The sequence below is a fragment of the Paroedura picta genome, chromosome 1 (genome assembly GCF_049243985.1).
Source record: "Paroedura picta isolate Pp20150507F chromosome 1, Ppicta_v3.0, whole genome shotgun sequence".
Taxonomy (NCBI): Eukaryota; Metazoa; Chordata; class Lepidosauria; order Squamata; family Gekkonidae; genus Paroedura; species Paroedura picta.
In genome coordinates, this window is record NC_135369.1 from 155,168,664 (window position 1) to 155,187,609 (window position 18,946).

General features: G+C 41.2%; 1 protein-coding gene and 1 long non-coding RNA gene across 5 annotated transcripts in view; one reads left to right on the forward strand and one right to left on the reverse strand.

Annotated features, from left to right (window-relative positions):
* LOC143823241 (uncharacterized) overlaps positions 1–6,293 on the forward strand; it is a 28,375-nt gene extending 22,082 nt beyond the window's left edge. Inside the window, exon 3 of the long non-coding RNA XR_013226424.1 lies at positions 4,948–6,293. This is a non-coding gene — a long non-coding RNA (uncharacterized LOC143823241). The remainder of the gene's footprint in view (positions 1–4,947) is intronic.
* Positions 1–18,946, reverse strand: part of ARHGEF10 (Rho guanine nucleotide exchange factor 10) — a 110,363-nt gene that overhangs the window by 58,460 nt on the left and 32,957 nt on the right. For 3 of the 4 annotated variants that reach the window (XM_077309355.1, XM_077309345.1, XM_077309335.1), the window contains 10 exons: positions 17,751–17,830; positions 15,190–15,246; positions 14,209–14,372; positions 11,422–11,538; positions 10,340–10,454; positions 8,472–8,578; positions 4,012–4,089; positions 3,631–3,810; positions 3,187–3,303; positions 1,027–1,119 (listed from right to left, as the gene is read on the reverse strand). In XM_077309355.1, coding sequence (XP_077165470.1) covers positions 1,027–1,119; positions 3,187–3,303; positions 3,631–3,810; positions 4,012–4,089; positions 8,472–8,578; positions 10,340–10,454; positions 11,422–11,538; positions 14,209–14,372; positions 15,190–15,246; positions 17,751–17,830 — 1,108 coding nt within the window. The remainder of the gene's footprint in view (positions 1–1,026; positions 1,120–3,186; positions 3,304–3,630; positions 3,811–4,011; positions 4,090–8,471; positions 8,579–10,339; positions 10,455–11,421; positions 11,539–14,208; positions 14,373–15,189; positions 15,247–17,750; positions 17,831–18,946) is intronic. The other variant, XM_077309365.1, reaches the window with a different exon arrangement.

The window sequence follows — 18,946 nt, forward strand, 5'->3', positions numbered from 1 at the left end:
AAAACCTTCAAGGTTTCTGTCTCAGCACAGTTCAGGATGCTTTGTCCTCTGGAATCCATCAAAACAATCACGCTTGCTCTGCCTGATCAGTGTACCTACAATCTAGCAGTGGAATCCACTTGACCAAACAATCTGTATTAAATCATGGCATGCACTCTGAGTACTTCACGGTCAGAGTCAGAGTTCTGAAGGGCCTGCAAAACAGCTTTTTTCCACCAGGTGTTTGGTTGAGGCCAACACAGCCCACACAGAAACATCAGCATGGGCCTCCTTCCCCACCTGACCACCTCCTCTTCATCACCATTATCACATATATTTGAGAATTTGGTTTAGTGGGCTAAGATGGAGCATTTTTAACAGAAATCATCTATTATGTATCTATTGTTTTATTGCTTCAGTAATTATATATATTGAATTTTCTGACTGTCGTTTAGCTGCCCCAAGACTGTAAGAGAGGAGAGGCCTATAAGTCCAATTTAATAAATAAAAATAAAATAAAGAAGAATTCCATACTTATCTGAAGACCGTTAAAGCACTCAAAGTGATTAATTTTTGTTGTCAACTTTGTGGCGGGGTGGGGTTGTGGCTGAGGAGATTTAGCAACTATGGGTTTTTAAAAATTTGTTTGTTATGAAATTTATCGACGGCCCCTATTGGACAGGGTGGTTTACAGCATTTAATAGATACAATAGGGATTAAAATCATTAAGACAGTTAAAAAATCAGCCAGATAATTGGTGACATCTTCTGTTCTCTCATTATGATGCAGGCAGGAAGAGGCCATCTGGATTGCTGCTGGGGAGGCCCTTTAGCCATTTTCCGCACATTTTAACTGATCATGTGTTTTCGAACAACTGCTTTTACATCTCCTTTGAGATGGCGTTATTTATATTATTTATTCAAAACTGCCCAAATGGTCAACAAAGAATCTCAGTTCCCAGTATTAACATCCCACTATTAACATTTCAACCACAATTGTTTTATTCTGTTCAATACTACTGCAGTACTTTGCCAAAGCATGACTTGCCTGTAGCAGGAGGATGAACTGAGGAAAACGCTGTATGGGTTTCATCATTAAGCCATAAAGTGTAATCCTATCAGGACTAGATTCCTGGCAGAGCTGTAATGAGAAAAGTACCTCAGTTATTTTTCTGGTGCCATTATGTGACCTTACCAGTCACTGGTCCCTACCTGCAATACCAGGGTGCAAACAGAGTGACTTTGCAAGGATTACAATACAATTCTGCGTGACACACACTGAACACTGGAAAGTCCTACAGTAACATGATGAATGGCAGGCATTTTGCCACGATACAAAATGCTGGAAATGGAAGTTTGGCTATGTGTTCACATTTACATTATCATATATGAAATATTACTTAAAACTGCCTTGATTAGCAGAACCTCAAAAATATAGACTTTTAATTAGATGTATAGTTAATCTTGCCTCTTATGACACAGAGTGGTAATGCAGCCAACATGCTGTCTGAAGCTCTGACCATGAGGCTGGGAGTTTGATCCCAGCAGCTGGCTCAAGGTTGACTCAGCTTTCCATCCTTCTGAGGTCGGTAAAATGAGTACCCAGATTGCTGGGGGGTAAATGGTAATGACTGGGGAAGGCACTGGCAAACCACCCCATATTGAGTCTGCCATGAAAATGCTACAGGGCGTCACCCCAAGAGTCAGACATGACCCGGTGCTTGCACAGGGGATACCTTTACCTTTATAGTTAATCTGGATGATTTTGCAATGCTAGAAATTGCAGGGTACACGAAACAAAACAGTCAGTTGCTGCAAGCTATGTTGTTTCTGATCTTACGACAGATAGCTTAACAAACAATATTCTTTAGCCTGATGTAAACCTGTAAGGGTAAAAAGCAGGAGATTTTCCCAGTTTGCCACTATGAATCACAGCTACTTCCTACAAACCATGCCAGACAATCCAGCAGCCCAACCCCAGGAATATCAGGAACCTGAAGGGCTTTTTGTCATACAACCTCTCCAGAGACAGGTTGGAGCTGCAGCAAAAGACTGGAAGCAAAAACTACCAGTTAGGTTGTCCAGTGGCACCTTTAAGTCCAACAAAGTTTAATTCTGTGTATAAGCTTTTGTGTGCATGCATACTTCAGATACACAACAGCTTATATCCAGAATTAAACTTTGTTGGTTTTTTTTTTCTATTGCTTGAGGCCTGGAAGGGTTTCCTGAATGAGTGGGAGTTAGTTGACTTTTTATATTTTTTAATTTGTTAAATATTTATCAGTGATATGACCATATATGGCCATGTCAACCTGCTCCCCCCCTCCCCAAATGGCCAATGATGAGCCTGGAGGTGGCGGGAAAGGGAGATACCTCAGGTGGATGTGTACACAGCTATGCTTCCTGACCATATTATGCACAATTACACCAGACCTGGAGTTTCTTGAAGCCTGAAGAATGTTACAGGGATTTCTCAATGGTTAAAAAGTTGAGAAAGGCTGATCTATAAAGTGACAGTCTATATACACTCATACATATACATACAGCATATGAATATTTTAAAAGAAAATTCAAACACACAAACAAATTTGTGCTATATTTGGGTTGTTCAGCGCAGAAGTGATTAAGAAGTGGTCACTGAAAGGATGAAGCATCCATATCGAGATAATCATGGTTGTTATGACAGTTTGTACAACTAAGCAGTGCACCAATTAACAAAAGAGACCTGTTCAACTAATGTTTAACAAAACAGCACTTGGGAAATTAATGGCAGGACCATAGATGGCTTCAGGCATTTGAGAGAGCTGAAAACCCAGACAAAGGTTTGGCTTATATAAAGGTAAAGGTATCCCCTGTGCAAGCACCGGGTCATGTCTGACCCTTGGGGTGATGCCCTCTAGCGTTTTCATGGCAGACTCAATACGGGGTGGTTTGCCAGTGCCTTCCCCAGTCATTACCGTTTTACCCCCCAGCAAGCTGGGTACTCATTTTACCGACCTCGGAAGGATGGAAGACTGAGTCAACCTTGATCTGGCTGCTGGGCTTGTACTCCCAGCCTCATGGTCAGAGCTTTCAGACTGCATGTCTGCTGCCTTATCACTCTGCATGACAAGAGGCTCTTTTTGGCTTATATAGTTATCTGCTAATGTAGTTAGATTCTTTCCTCAATTCAAAGACTCCATTTTGTTATTAACCTAAATGCACTCACCTTTAAAAATTCAAGGAAGGCAGGCTTTGTGGCACACGTTTTCTTAAGAATCCCCACGGCAGTGCTAAAATTGTTTACGTATTCACTATACGCATCGAGTACCATAGACTTGGAAAACTGAAAATGCATAAAAATAAGAGTTACAAGTGTAGCTCCTGCATACCATCTAGTACTAGTCAGCATGTAGTATTCAGCATATACAAAGGAAAGTCATACCATTCCGAAAAAAAAAACCCAAAAGTTACTGGCTCTATTAAAATTTTTACAAAAAACAATCTGGACTTGTACACAGATCATCCATATGTATTTCTTTGGGACAAGATCTTCCCCAGTTTGTCATGATGATGATGATGTACATGATGACAATATACAATTCATAGGGCTCTAAGGGTTCACGTGTTATTAGTCCTCTTCCGCTCCCCACCCCCATGACTGATTACTTACTGATGCAACAAAAACATCTCCGATCATTTCCACAGAATCCCACTCAGAAACACGACTGGCCAAAGCTATCTGGAACATTGAATGACACTGAAGGATTTCTTTAATTCGATAGAAGACCATCTTTAATTTTCTTTCACTCAGTAATTTGGGTTCCATCTCTGACAGCGGCTTCTCATATTGCTGGGGTAAAAATGATAAATATTATTTAAATAGTCATACGTCATTAAGCATTATTTAAATTCATGTTCACAGTGAAAAACAAATAAATCGGTAATCCATAATCCCACTTTTTGACTCAAAGTAACACATTTCACCTCAATGCCAAATGAATAACCATCCAGCTAGGTCTGAGTTTAGAAAAAGGAAAATGTGTTTAGTCACCTCTAGAATCCTTTTGAGAGCATCCACGTAATTCTTCTCACTGTCAACAACAGCCCCTAAAATATATCTTCTCACAACCTGTTAAAATAAAGAACAGTAACAAAAATCACATTGTGAGGACTACAGTCAAGGGATACAGCAGCACAGAGTTTAACCATAGTCAGTGATAACAGGTACCATCTCTACCTAGTTATTATTAAGCACAGTTTTCTGCATTAACCAAGTTCCAACTAAGGAGTGTGGATTTGTGTATGTGCAATGGTAAAGGAGTTGTTGACACAGCGAGATTCTGATCTCAATCAGGATTCTCAATGCAGACGGGGGAGAAGGGCAACAAACTGGGTGTCTGTGTGCTGTGTGCTAGGTCACTTCCAGCTTATGGAGGTCCTATGAAGTACTGACCTCCAAAATGTCCTATCACCCTTTCCAGGAGGTGGTCTCATTTACTGAGGCAATCCGGCTCATTATGAGTTTTCTTTTCCTACAACCTTCATTTTTTCCCATTATTGTCTTTGCTAGTGACTCTTGTCTTCTTGTGACTAAAAAATGAGAGTCTCAGTTTGATCATTTTAACTTTTAGGGACACAGTTCAAGCATCATTTGATCTAGAACCCACAGATTTGTCCTTTGGGCAGCCCATGGTATCTGTAAAACTTTCCCCCAACATCACATTTCAAATGAATTAACTTTTTTTTCCTGTTAGCTTTCTTCACTGTCCAGCTTTCCTGCCCAGACACAATAATAGAGAAAATTCACAAATAAGCCAATCTTAAACAGTGGTTTTGTGTGATTTCTGAAGTTAACTATTGTTTCAACCTACTTTTTAGTTATTTCAGAACACTGAAACAAACTTGCATGAACCATTAGTCTCAAATTAAAGACACTGACCTCTAAAAGACATGCTGAATTTTTAAAATGCATTTTCTTTAATTGCAGGTATCCTAAACAAGTAGAAGATCGCAGAGACACAAAATAGGGTATAACATGCATGCAGAGATGAAGACACAAGGGATGAAACTGACTCCTACAAGCATATAATGAGCTTTACAAGCTTGTAGCTCATCAAAGTAAACAAGCTACTAATTATACTATTGTTTGACTGGTCCAAAGACGCCGTCAAGTACTGAAATCATGTTATCATGCTTGCAAGGATTGTTATAACACACACTGAAGATAACCCTTGAAAAGACCACCTTTGCCACCTAATAAGGCAGCGAGAGATGATGACAACCCACATTATGCTGATGTAGACTCACAGGCACTGTTTTTGAGCATGTTTAAGACAAGGCTAACATAAAGACCATTCACAGCTCAACATGCAACATCTTCCAAAAGGCCAAACTTGATACCTTAAATACCATGTTTATGTTCAGACCTGAGACCTTCACCTTAAAGATTTCTTTCCATTACTTAAACCTATTTAAAATATGTACATGTGTCTCTCGTACTCCTGAACTTTTTGGCTTGCACTTATGGTCACCTCTTGACCCTTAAATATAAGTTCACATCCAGCAGAAGCCTGTCTTCCATAATCCCACTTTTGTCATTTCTAACCATACTTGCGGCTTTGTTGAATTACAGCTTGTTCTCTCAGCACCGAAACGAGCAGATGGTGGCATCCAAACTCTAAAACACGTGCTGGTAACAAAGCAGTGTTCTTTTTAGCTGTTCATTAAAATATATAGACTCCTAAATATATCTGATGATGGGTGTTACTTAGTTGTAGGCAATGTTCCCCCAGCTATAGGTGCAGGAGGCCATAAACACGAGGTCCCTTCATGAGACTATAGTTTGTATAAACTGAGGACATTTCAATGGAAGGTCAGTGCATATAACTTAAAAGGGAATACATGAATGCCACGGCGTCTTTTAAAAAGTGTGCACCTATGCACCAATGAATAATTCTCAATAAGCTGTAGAACAAGAGGACTGGATGATTCAGCTTACATCCTGCAGTGTATTATGGGGGAATAAGAACTTCTGTTCCATGCAGGAATGGCATTCACTGTCCTTTGCCTTTCCGTGAAGAAGGGGAGAGACCACTACAGAACTGGGAAACTTGTGCTGGCCACTTCTATGCCCCCAAACTAACAGTACTGCAGGAAGGAGCGGAGAAGACAGCTGGAATAAATCATTCCACAGACAGTGCCAACACTCTTCAAGGCTTTTGGAGAAAGGGCAATAAGTGGCCCCTTTCCCTAAGCCTATCAGTAAATGATTTAATAGTAATTACAGCCCCCTAATTCGCTTTCCTTTCTACTAATGACAGAGACCTATCTGTCTATAAGCCATGTGTGCTAATAGATTTAAGTCCAGAGAAGTCGGGGAGTTCACGAGCACTCTATCGAATCTTAGCAACTCAATTTGGTGGCTCAGGACTCCAAGCACAACTCAGAAGACAAATTAAAAATGGACAGTCCTGCTAGATCCAACCAACAATTAATCTGCTCTAGCACCTGTCTCCCAGAGTGTCAGCCCAGCAGCCCAGAGGTAGGAGACAAAGTCTAAAGCTTCTTACCAGGACCTTTCATAAAAGCTATTTGGAGACATAAAGCCTCCATTTGTGGAAGTTCCATCCTACATGAACATGATGCACCTCTTTTAAAGATATTTAACTTGGTGGCCCTTACAACATCCCCATATCCGTGTGTTTCACTATAAAGCAAGATTTTCTATTGTCTGCCTGGGGTGTCCCACAAAAAATGATTTCAAAATATGTAGACCTCATTAATTTTTTCAAAAAACATTTTTTAAAATTTTCCTGAGGGACCAGAACTGATGCAACCATCATTGATCTTGTCACTCCCCTATAGTATAGTGAGTGCTTTAACAGCTTGTACAAAGGCAGACTTCAATTTTGAATGCACCTGTTTACTGCATCCTACACAACTAGGCTCAGAAGGGGCACGATATGATAAAGCATCTCGGGCAAACGATAAATCACTACAAGCACACAAAAGTTTGTTCCAACTACCACTGCAGGTTTATTTTTAGATCCTGGAAACAAGCCTTTCTGGACTAAAATAATGCCCAGACGTGATGAGTCATTAACCTAGCAGGTTTTGCCTCGCTCATTAAGCAGCTAAGGTGACTTGAGCAAGAAGCAGGCGTCCTATTTCGCCCCCGTGTGGTGAGGAGCCACATGTGCAGGTTTCAAACAAATAGTTTTCAAAGTATATGCTACTCCCAGGGGTGGCCAAACTGTGGCTCTCCAGATGTCCATGAACTTCAATGGTGCTGGCAGGGTGCATGGTGCTGGCAGGGGCTCATGGGAATTGTAGTCCATAGATATCTGGAGAGCTATAGTTTGGCTACCCCTGAGTAGAGGTTTGGAAACAGCTGCTCACGTGGCATCTGATTGCAGGGAAAATTGCCAGCAGGAAAGACATGTGTTCCTCTCCTTGAAACCACAAAAGTCTATCACAGGGGTGTGTGAGCAGTTACATTAACAAAAATATTATGTAAATATATGGCATGTTCTTGGAGCCCCAGGAATTCTACAGGCAGGACCAGTTTCTCCAGGTAAAGGTAAAGGTATCCCCTGTGCAAGCACCGAGTCATGTCTGACCCTTGGGGTGACGCCCTCCAGCGTTTTCATGGCAGACTCAATACGGGGTGGTTTGCCAGTGCCTTCCCCAGTCATTACCGTTTACCACCCAGCAAGCTGGGTACTCATTTTACCGACCTCGGAAGGATGGAAGGCTGAGTCAACCTTGAGCCGGCTGCTGGGATCGAACTCCCAGCCTCATGGGCAAAGCTTTCAGACAGCTGCCTTACCACTCTGCGCCACAAGAGGCTCTTTCTCCAGGTAGCACACACTAAAGGTCCTGCATTTCCAGGGGACCCGTGTGGTGTCTTCCCTCCATGGATCAGGACCACAGTGTCTCTCCTCCCCCCTTTTACCTCTTTAAGGACACGCAGAATGACATCCCTTTCCCACTGTGGGGGGTCCCTCTGCCCCCAGTCTGGCTGCTCCCACTGCAATTGTACTCTGCTAGGGGCCCATGAATCCTTAAACTGGATCTGTTGCTACAGGCCCCGTGAATCCTTAAAACCATTCCCGTCTACAGGCGAAAGTTACTTACTTGGCCAGTTTTACTTCCGCTCTTTTAAAACCTCAGACTTACACTAATTTCCAAAAAACTATAGAGGAAAGAAGCATATCAAAATTGGCAAGTACATTCATTAATATGCTGTCTAGAAAGAGCTGAACTATAATTGACATGAAGATTTATGCAATTATGCTAATTTCAATTGTTCTGTGGGAGAAAAATATCTCAGGGGGTTTGAACCGCCGCTTCAGTCAACAATACTGAATCAAATTTGTGCTTTATTTCAGTTTTGTAAATTATTTTTTTTAAGACCAAACGGTACAAACACACAACTGAACACACAAGTGTCCCGTAGAGTGACCATCAAATAAATGTACTTTTGTACTCTACGGCATCTAATGCACAAACCTGCTGTTGTGATAAACCATCAGGCATCGGAGTCATGATTGCCTCTGTGTGCATGCAGTCTACATCAATAAAGAGCTCTTCTTCCTCCAGAGAAGATGACCTGTGGTCTAGACATAATTTAAAATGCTTGAATTTCACATATATATTCAATGAAATGATTGCTCTTCAGAGGAGATTAACTACAGCATTACTGTATCTGTTTCAGCTCTACAGCATAAAGTTCAATTCCCACAGCTAAGTTTCTGGTTTCAAAGGGATGCTGGTGTAAAGTTTTATCTACAGTTTCTAATTTCAATGGCCTTAGAAAGCTGTAGCTCCTCTGAGGATTACACTGTCATCCAATGTTGCCAGATAGGAAGGTACTGATAATATAAAACCAAAAGATTTTCTTTAAATACGCCAGGTAAAATATAACCTGACAACTTTTTGCTTCTGCCATCTTCATGATGCTTCAGTAACAGCAGAAGAGGTTCTTAAATTTCCCTGAATAATATGCTTTGGAAGTCAATTGAAACAGGAAAAAACAAGCAGCTGGGTGTATACTTGTGGCAATCTCCCACATTAGGGTTCAGGACACACAGAAGCATATAGGTTTGCAGGGAACAACTCTTGGAAACATGTAGCAGAGATCTAGGGGCTGGATTTGATGAAATACAGATGGACTTGTCCTAGCAGGCGAGATCTTTTCCCACTATTCTTCCTAGCAGCCCTGTTTGACTGCTGAGAAGCTGACAGTGGGTGAGTAATGTGAACAAAATGCCATATCTCATAAGGGAATGCAGTAAGAAGTTGCCTCCAACTCCCTCTTGGGCCAGCGGTGCTTCTGCAGATACAAGAGATTCTGACAAGAGAAAGAAGTGGCAATTCCCTCTTCTCAGTGCAGCTGCCCATACCCCCTCCAGCATTTGGCTCAGGAGGCTCCCCACAGCTTTTCAGGAGTCCTTTGAGGAAGGTAACAGAAGCCTTTGCACTTACATTTCACACACAGGAACCAACCCAGCCAGCATCATTAAGCACACAAAGATACCCATCAGGGAGTCAAGTACTATAATCTAGGATGTGCCCCCCAACTTCTGCACAACCTCATGTTGTGGACCTGGACCTAAAATTCTACGGGAGCCTGAGAAGCCTACAAGTGCCCACTTCATTGTATTATTCATTATGACCATGCAGTGGAAAAATGTGGTCACATGCAGCTTTCAACTTGGTTTACAACTGCTGCACAGTTTAACACTGAGTACTCTTTTGTGAAGGACCCCAATGAAGTATGTCTTTCAAAAAACCACCAGCATTCTGATTCAATATCTGACCAAATTATGATTCACCAGCAAAAACACATGACCTTCTACAAAGAGAAGTCATGCTCAATGGCTGAGTAAAAAACAAGCCAAGCAGTTATCTAGCTGGTGAACACCAAATAACCCCTATCAATGTGTGAGAATACATTTGTTCGCTGGAACATTCACATATCTTTATGTTTTAAAAGCCGGTTCAAGAGCCTGTTTTGACATTTGTTATTGAAACAGGCCTTAATCCTTTGACTCAGGATTCTTGTCTATTTAGTTTAGAAAACTGATCAGTTTTCCACAACTATTGTAATTACTTTTTAAATTCACAGAACCCATGATATGTTAAATATCCATGTCCTATAACACAGGGATAGTCAACCTGTGGTCCTCCAGATGTTCATGGACTAAAATTCCCATGAGCCTCTGCCAGCAAACGCTGGCAGGGGCTCATGAGAATTGTAGTCCATGAACATCTGGAGGACCACAGGTTGACTACCCCTGCTATAACATAGCCAGCAGTTTCCGACCCATTGATACAGTTACTAGCGCTCATTAAAACAAGATGTGGTCACTATATACCTTGGCCAATAAATGACTTTGTTTTAATGAACGATCGACCTTTCTTCACAGCAGCTTTAGTTTTTTCGAGACCATCTTTGGTGCCTTCTCTCGCAGCCCTCATGAGTTTCTGCATCTGCAAAACAGTAATCAACACATCCTACGAGGTTAGTGGACAACAGAAGTAGAACACAATGGCCACAGCAACCACTGCATGCAAACAGATGCGCTTGAAAAGAACACTGTCAAGTGGCAGAGACCAAAGACAATATTTCACACACTCTATCAATATCATTCATCTTTGCCTCCAAACTTTTGTCCCTATTTTTAAAAAATAAAGCTTTGGTAATGACACACAATGTAAGCCACCCCAGAGCAGGCCAACTTGAATCAAATATGGTATTTAATTCATTTGCAAAGTAACTCTGTTACGGTTTATGTTCCGAAGTGACGTCCTCTGAACATAAGAGGATAATCCTGACCCACTCATGCACAATGGAGAAGGGGAGAATCTGCCGATATGGGAACATCCACTCATAAATGGATGTGGAAGAGAATGGATTGCCCCTTAAGTATTACTTGCATTCTTGCATGGTTTGAAAACCACCCTCCCTAACCTCACCATCTCCTGCTGCTCATTATGACTTTTTCCTGAGTCTCTTCTGTTGCTACAGAACAAAACAATGCAGTGAAAGAACTACACTGGTGCCATCAATTTTATATTTGAGCGGAAAGATTAGAAACCCACCTTACTCATTTCATCTCCTTTCAAAATATGAACTTTCAAGGAGAGACAGTTGCCAGCTGTATTTAGCCATAAAGATACATTTAGACAGATCATATTGAAACATCAGTGTTAGAAATACATTTTTTTTTCTATTTTATTTTCAAGGTGTTGTATGCAGAAAGCCAAAGGAGACACTGGCTCACATTTAAAAAAAAAATCCTTGACAATGTTCTTTTAAAACCAACAGCCAAGTACCATACGAAGACATGCTGTCCAATTTTCCCCCATCAATCTTGTGTACTGAAACACATGTTCATTGTGTTTGAAGAACAATCATTGTTAACATTTATCTTGTTACAAAAATCAACTACACTACCTTCAGCTCATGTTTTTGCCTTAGTTGCTGAATCTCTACTGCTCCCACCGTGTTTGCCATCAAATCTCTCATCTTTTTTTCATAGTGCTCCTTTAAACGGGTTAGGTCATGAGAAAGCTATAGCATACAAAAAGATACAATCTTAAAGTTTATGCTAAACTCTTCAGCCGTATCATGCATGCTGGTGGCCAGATAAAAAAAGGGTTTGCAACAACCAGTAAAACAGATAATAATCTGTTGTTTTTACTAAACTACATAAGGGCATTTGGTTGATTAGTTCATAGGCAACAATGGTACTCCAAAAAGGGTAAATTGTAGCAAGTTCTATGCATTTGAACCAATACAACTTTGCTAAGTTGTAGACACACCATGATTTTAAAAACTTGAGAGATCAATTTATCACATATTTTAAATAAGTAATTTACACTTTGCAAAACAAAATTATGGAAATCCACCTTGAAAGTATTTCCAGTGACTACCAACAGCAGTAACCCATTATCAACCACTTGTTTTAGCTTGCTGTAATTTAAGACCGAATGAACCAGATTTGACTGTCCGAGAAATTAACCAAAAAGGGAGAAGCAATGACAAATTCAAAGTTTCGAGATTTCTGAAATCTAGGCTAGGAAGAAAAACCTGTACATCTTACATATTACATGTATCTTACAATGTTGCCACTGTAAGGTCATCACTATGTTATAAAACTCAATTTTTGTACATTTATAAACTAATATAGCTTTGAGGAATTTTGGTCACTTTTCCTGGAGTGGCTTTTTGCCTTTCACTTTACAGTATAAGCAGGGAACCCCAAAGACCCACAGGTATTTCCCCCCATTTTTAATTTTAATTATTAATTTTATTATATTTATATACTGCCTTCCCTTTCAGCTCATGGTAGTTTACATAGGAACTTCCCTTGTACAATACAACACAATGACACCCTGATATGAATATATAACATTTTAAAACATATCCATTTTAACTTGTATTCACAAGTCAAAACTTACATCAGAAATGGAACAGTTAACAATTTAACATTCAACAATGGATACAGTAGTTTTACTACACTATCAGTTCTTCTGCAGGTACAGTTGATGGTGGGAGAAGCCTTTGGGCTCTTGTTGGTTCACTAGTCTCAACTGAAAGCCTGGTGGAAGAGCTCCGTTTTGCAGGCCCTGCAGAATTGTTTTACCTCTGGCAGGCCCCTGATGTCATCTGGAAGCTCATTCCACCAGGTGGGGGCCCGGGCAGAGAAAGTGCTGGCTTTGGTCAAGGTCAGATGAGCTTGCCTAGGGCTAGGAGTCACCAGATGGTAGCAGAGCGTAGTACTCTCCAGTGGGCATAGGTAGAGAGGCAGTTTCTCAGGTACTCTGGGACCAGACCATGTATGGCCTTTAAGGTGGTTACCAGAACCTTAAACCTGATCCAGTAGTCAACTGGTAGCCAGTGCAACTGTTGGAGTGTGGGCCGGATGTGAGCCGTCCAAAACGTTACTGTAAGAACCCCAGCTGCTGCATTTTGCACCGTTTGAAGCTTCTGGATCAGGGTTACAGGTAGGCCTGCGTAAAGTCTACAGGTGACCATCTCCTGGATCACAGTGGCTAGGTGTCCTGGGGTTATGTAGGGTTGACGCACGGTTTTTTGTACTTGCCTGTCTGCCCTCAGGCTCCCACTGCTTCTCCCTGCTGGCAACTTGGAAAACTCCTGGAGATCCAGAATCTTGCCTCCTCCTCCTCCTCCACTTATCTGTCTTCCTGCTCACTACTTTGCCTGTCTGCCAGCTCCACTTATCTGTTCAGCAACCCAAGCCACCTATCCCCCTGCTTACTTCAAGAATTAGAGGGGATTGAAGGGGATTGTGGGGCAGTAGCTCCTCCCCTCTTCCCTTCTTCACCCACCTTTGCCTCTATGTGATCAAAAGGTATCAATTTTCCCTCTATCTCCATTGGGAAATCAACAAAAGTTCATTATCTGGATAAGTACAGAAAATATTTCTTTGTTAAATAGCACCCCCCCCTTTTTTTTAAACAGCCCTTTAAAAAAACTTTTCAGATTTCTCTGCAAACTGAGGCGATCCACCAAGTTTGTAGAACTCCTTTCTCAATATATGGACCCAATATTTGAATTTAAGGATTCAAAGCTGGGACCATGCTGAAAATTAGATATAGCACACAGGGATCTGTAGAGACCTCTCCCATCTCCTCTTTTCCTGTTTCATTTTCCCCCCTCCCTACATACCTTTAGCAGTGGATACATGCAATGGTTAGTGGGTGGGAAAGAGAAAAGAAAGTGTGATAGCCAACAGACCCAGAAAGTCCTTCTTGTGCTTCACTGGGCACAATGAAAAGCGGTCCTTTTCCACGAGTTTTTGGCAATCCAGCACACTCCTGCTCCTCCCTCCATATCTTTGGTTTACATAACACTTGGAACACTTAGCAATATTGTTGTGATTGCCTAGCAATTCCTTACATGGTAGTGAGAGGTCACTGGGTATTCTTTGCTTAAAGCTACAGGAGCTGTTTCTATTCATTTCTTTTTAAAGATTTCAGATTTTTCTGCCAACCTGGAACTTCCTTCAAGTTTGTAGAGATCTCCTATCTGTCCCTTACTCCATTCTGCCAATTCAGCGTTCATATTGACCCTCAATTCGAATATATACAGATATATGATGATGATAACAATTCAAAATAGGATGTATGAGAAAAACTGAATATCATAAAGCTTGGAGAACTACAGTGTCTGAAAGACGGTGATACTCTAGAAGAATGTGGCTCTGAATTTACATACTTGTCTTCTGTGGTTGCCCCGCAGAAAGGAACTGGGCATTCCGTTTTTACACTCTGCGTCACTTTGTTCTTCGTAGCTTTCAAATTCACTGGAACTCCACCCATAGTCTAGAGAGCTATTTCCACCTTCATCGCCATTCTCAACATCATCGTAAATCATCTCCTCTGCATGCATTAATTTGCAAAATATTATTTTTAAAGTTATGAAAAAGTTCAGATATATCACAAACACAACATTTACTAATAAAGCCTTTCTCATTGTGATCTTTAATATGCTTTTTGTCTGGAGCTTCTTCACCCCCAGATTACCCCCGAGTGGCTTTCCCTCATACATGGTATAAACTGCATGCTTAGTCCCCATACAGCTTGTTTCCTGGGTGACAACCAGATTACTAATATTGCTTGGGGGATCCAGCACGCGAGAATGAATCCATGAAGGTCAACACTCAAAAAACAACTTTAGACAATCAGAAATCTATTAGTTCCAGTTATGGTTTTGTATGCATTTTGGTGTGAAACACATCAGTGGACTGACCATTCCCAAAGCTAACATGAAGAAAGCCTTCATTAAAAACACCAATGAAGTCAATGGTTGAATTTAGTATAAGTGCAGTGCAATACTAAGCAAAGTTACACCATTGTAAGACCATTGAACTCAACTTTAGAAGGGTTTGATTTTGCTTAGGATTGCATTATGGTCTGCCAGTACTCAATAGAGAGAGTAAGAATGAGAGGATGAAATTTCCCAGAATATTATTTCACTTCCAGTTGTTGTATATGACTTTTAAAAACAACGACATTTAATCTTTATGGTGAAATATTGATGACACGATTCATAATGCCATCTCTATGGTGTAATTTCAACTAATTTGAAAACAGGATAAAAAAACACTGACGTATGGGACAACTTTAGAGAACACATTATTTTTCGAGGATGCATTAACAAGTACAACTCTTTTGCTTCTTCACAAGATGATCCTACCTGGTTCAGAGTCTGAATTTTCTCTTGGTACATCATCATATATTACTTCATCTGCATCTAAAAAACAAAAAAAAAGTGAGGGAAAGCTTGACAGGTTATTAGACAAACTCCGTAAAAACTGACCTGAAATACGAATCCAATATATAATCAAATAACAGCTAACTAGAAAGAGTAGCAGTAAGATAATTAATACAAATTAGTGTCTTCCCCAGTAAATGGGGAATATAATCCTTTTTTAGGCAATCAAGTCATAGCCTACTTATAGAGACCATGTAGGGTTTTCAAGGCAAGAAATGTTCAAAGCTGGCCTGCCTCTACATAGCAACCTTTCTCAGGCCCCACAGTGCAATGTCTGAAGGGGAATACCAGCCATGAATAAGCAGTGGCAAACCCTTGAGGAAGCGGGGAGGGAACCACTATCAAGCCAAACCATAAATAAGGATGTATGGAGTTAAGAGGTTATTCCTTGGTGGTCTCCCATCCAAATACTGACTCTACTTAGCTCTTGGGATCTGACAAGGTCATAGAGGCTTGGGCTATCTGTGTCAGGAAATACATTCCAGTTCAATTGCATAATTTCATTTTCACAAGATGGAAGCTGACAGAAGTGAGCAGAACCAACCCTTCAAGAACGTCAAAAGAGGTCAGAGATCAGACCCAGGGGATCATCTTGTCCAGTACCTTGTCTCACAAAGTAGCCAACCAGTTTCTCTGGAGGTTCAACCAGTCAGCATAGATGCTCAGGCCTTCCCTAAAGTTGCCTCCTAAGCACTGGTATTCAGATGCTTACTACCTCCACATGTGGAATTTCCCTTTAGTTTCCATGACTAGGAGTCACCAACAGATCTATTTTCAATGAGTCTGTCTTATCCCCTCAAAGCTGTCTATGCCTGTGACTCTCACTATGTCCTCTAGCAGGGAACTCCACATTTTAATAACTTGTTGAGTAAAGAAGTTGTTCATTTTGTTCATTCACAATCTATTGCCCATCAAGTTAACTGGATGCCCCCTGAGTGTATCATTTTATAAACCTCTATCACGTCCACATCCTTAATCATCTCCTTTCTAACCTAAAAAGTCTCAGATTCTTCATCCCTTCCTCACAGGAACAGTGTTCCAACCCCTTAAGCATTGTGCTTGCCCTAAGCTATACTCCTTCAGATATGAGACATAGGACCCAGAATAATACATTACAATAATTTTCAATTCCTTTGCTGCTGCCACACACACAGTTGACATTTTCATTATTACAATCCCAAAGCCTCTTTTCCTTTCCGTCTCAGCAAGTTCAGACCTCAATAGCGTGTACTTAAATGGGTGGGTTCTTTTGTTTGTTTCAGAGGACATCATCTTACTCTTACACTTACACTGCAATTCATTTGCCACACACATTGTTTGTCCACTCCCCTAATTTATGGAAATCCTCTTGAAGCTTTTCACAGTTGGCTTTGGTTTTATCAATGAGAGCCAGCTTGGTCCCTAAGATACGCTGGGGCCAAACCATGGAATTTGATCTGGAATTTAACTGGCAACCAATGCCAGTTCGACCAATCCATCCAGCAACCAACCTCAGCACAGGCTGGATGTGGGCTCTCCATGGTGTTCTGGTGAGAACACTAGCAGCTGCATTTTGCACCAGCTGCAGTTTCCAGGTCAAGAGCCATCCTGGATAATGTGGAACACTACACTGCTCATTTCCAGTTCCAGATCATTTATGAACAAATTACACAGCACCAGGACCCAATACCAATCCTTGGGGAACCTCACAGTTTATTTTCCTCCATTGAGAAAACTATTCCTCCTCTCTGCTTCTTTTTGTTTGAGCAATTATTAATCAGTTAGAAGACCCCTTATCCCATGACTGAATGCTAAGTTTACTCAGAAGCCTTTGGTGGGGTGTCTTGTAAAAAAGCCTTTTAAAAGTCCAAGTATTTCAGGTCACCATTATATACAGATGTGTTCACTTTCTCAAAGGACTCCCAAAAGTTAGTGAGGTAGAACTTCCCTTTGCAGAAGCCGTGCTGATTTTCTCTTAGAAGGCTTTGTTCCTCTATATGCCTAATAATTCTACCTTGGATTACAGTTTCAACTAACTGGTTAATAATCTCCAGATTCCCCCCTGCACTCCTTTTTAAAAATCGGTGTAACATCTGCTGCTCTCCAGTTCTCAGTACAGTTACTGATTTTAGAGAAATGTTGTGTATACTGGTCAGCAAGTAAACAAGTTCACATTTTAGTTCTCTACAACAAAGAACAAAACCAAACAGAATCTGACATCAGGAGAATCTGGATTACTTGTCCACAATGAAAGGATGTCAACATCCATGTTAGGAACCTAACCTAGTCGGTGACAGCCATATCCTTACAGGCAGGCATCTCTAGTTCAAGTATCTTGAAAAGCAGCTGTTATGGGGGGGGGATCTCTCTTGAGATACTGGAGATGTTACTCTGACTGCAGTGTACAATCTTACACTAGAAAAGATTCAATCCACTGATCTATTTTCAGCCATGAACCCAAACCTATCAACTTATTAGAAGAATTGAGAATCACCAATACTTACTCTCCATCCACTCAGTGTTGGCAGGATCAGCAGCCCACTTGACTAAGGTATTGTCATCTTTATTCCCCTGATTATCTTCACTTGAAAATAAAATGTAAAAGATTATTATTTGAATATGCTTACCATAACACTGGCCATAGCCTATTCCTGCTCTTAGGAAACATAGCGTAGCAGCAGAAGAGCTTTCACAACAGGGTCATGATCCAATGAGGAGCAGCAATGGAGACCTGTTTATTACCACTGCACAGCAGAGCACGAATAAGGCATGACCAAGCAAGGCCACCCAACTTTCTCAGGTCCCACAGTGCATTGCCTGGAGGAGAATACCCAGCCTTGAGTAAGGCATGGCACAACCTTTAGGGAAGGGGGAGGGGATACTATCAAGCCAAACCAGAAATAGCATTCTTCCACCTGTGCCAACCTAAACTACTAGTGCCCTACGTAGCCCTACAAAGACAGAGGTCCTGTGGTTCGGTAGGAAGGAACCTGGTGAGGAAGCTACTAGCATCCTACCTAGCCACAGTGATCCACATGATGGTCACATCTAGGCTGGATTTCTGTAACTTGCTCTATGCAGGCTGACCTTTATCTCTGAACTGGAAACTACAACTGGTACAGAACGCAGCAGCCAGGGTCCTCAAAGGAACAAACTGGGGGTACACATCTGACCCATGCTCAAGCAGTTGAATACTGGATTAGTCTTAAGTTTTTGGTAATTGCCTTCAAGGCCATACCTGGTCTGGACCCTGAGTACCTAAGGTACCACCTCTCTGCCTATACTCCCCAGAGAACACTTCACTGCACAAATACTAACAAACTGGTGATCCCTGGATCCAGAGAAGCACATCTGGCCTTGACCAGAGCGAGGGCTTCTGTCCTGTCCCCGACCTGGTGGGATGAGCTCCCAGACAACACCAGAGACCTGCTAGAGCTAAAATAATTCCATAGGACCTGAAAAATGGAACTCTTCCGCCAGGCTTTTGGTCGAGGCAGGTGAACCAACCACCAACCAGGGCCCAGAGGTCCTTCATGCCATTCACTGCACCCACAGAAAAAATGACCTGAACTACAGTAAAACTGTTGAATGTCAAATTGTAAGCTGTTCTATTTTCTGATACAAGTTCCTATTGTTAAGAATGTTATATATTCAAATCAAGATGTCTATTATATTGTACTGTTTTATGAAGGTTTCCAAT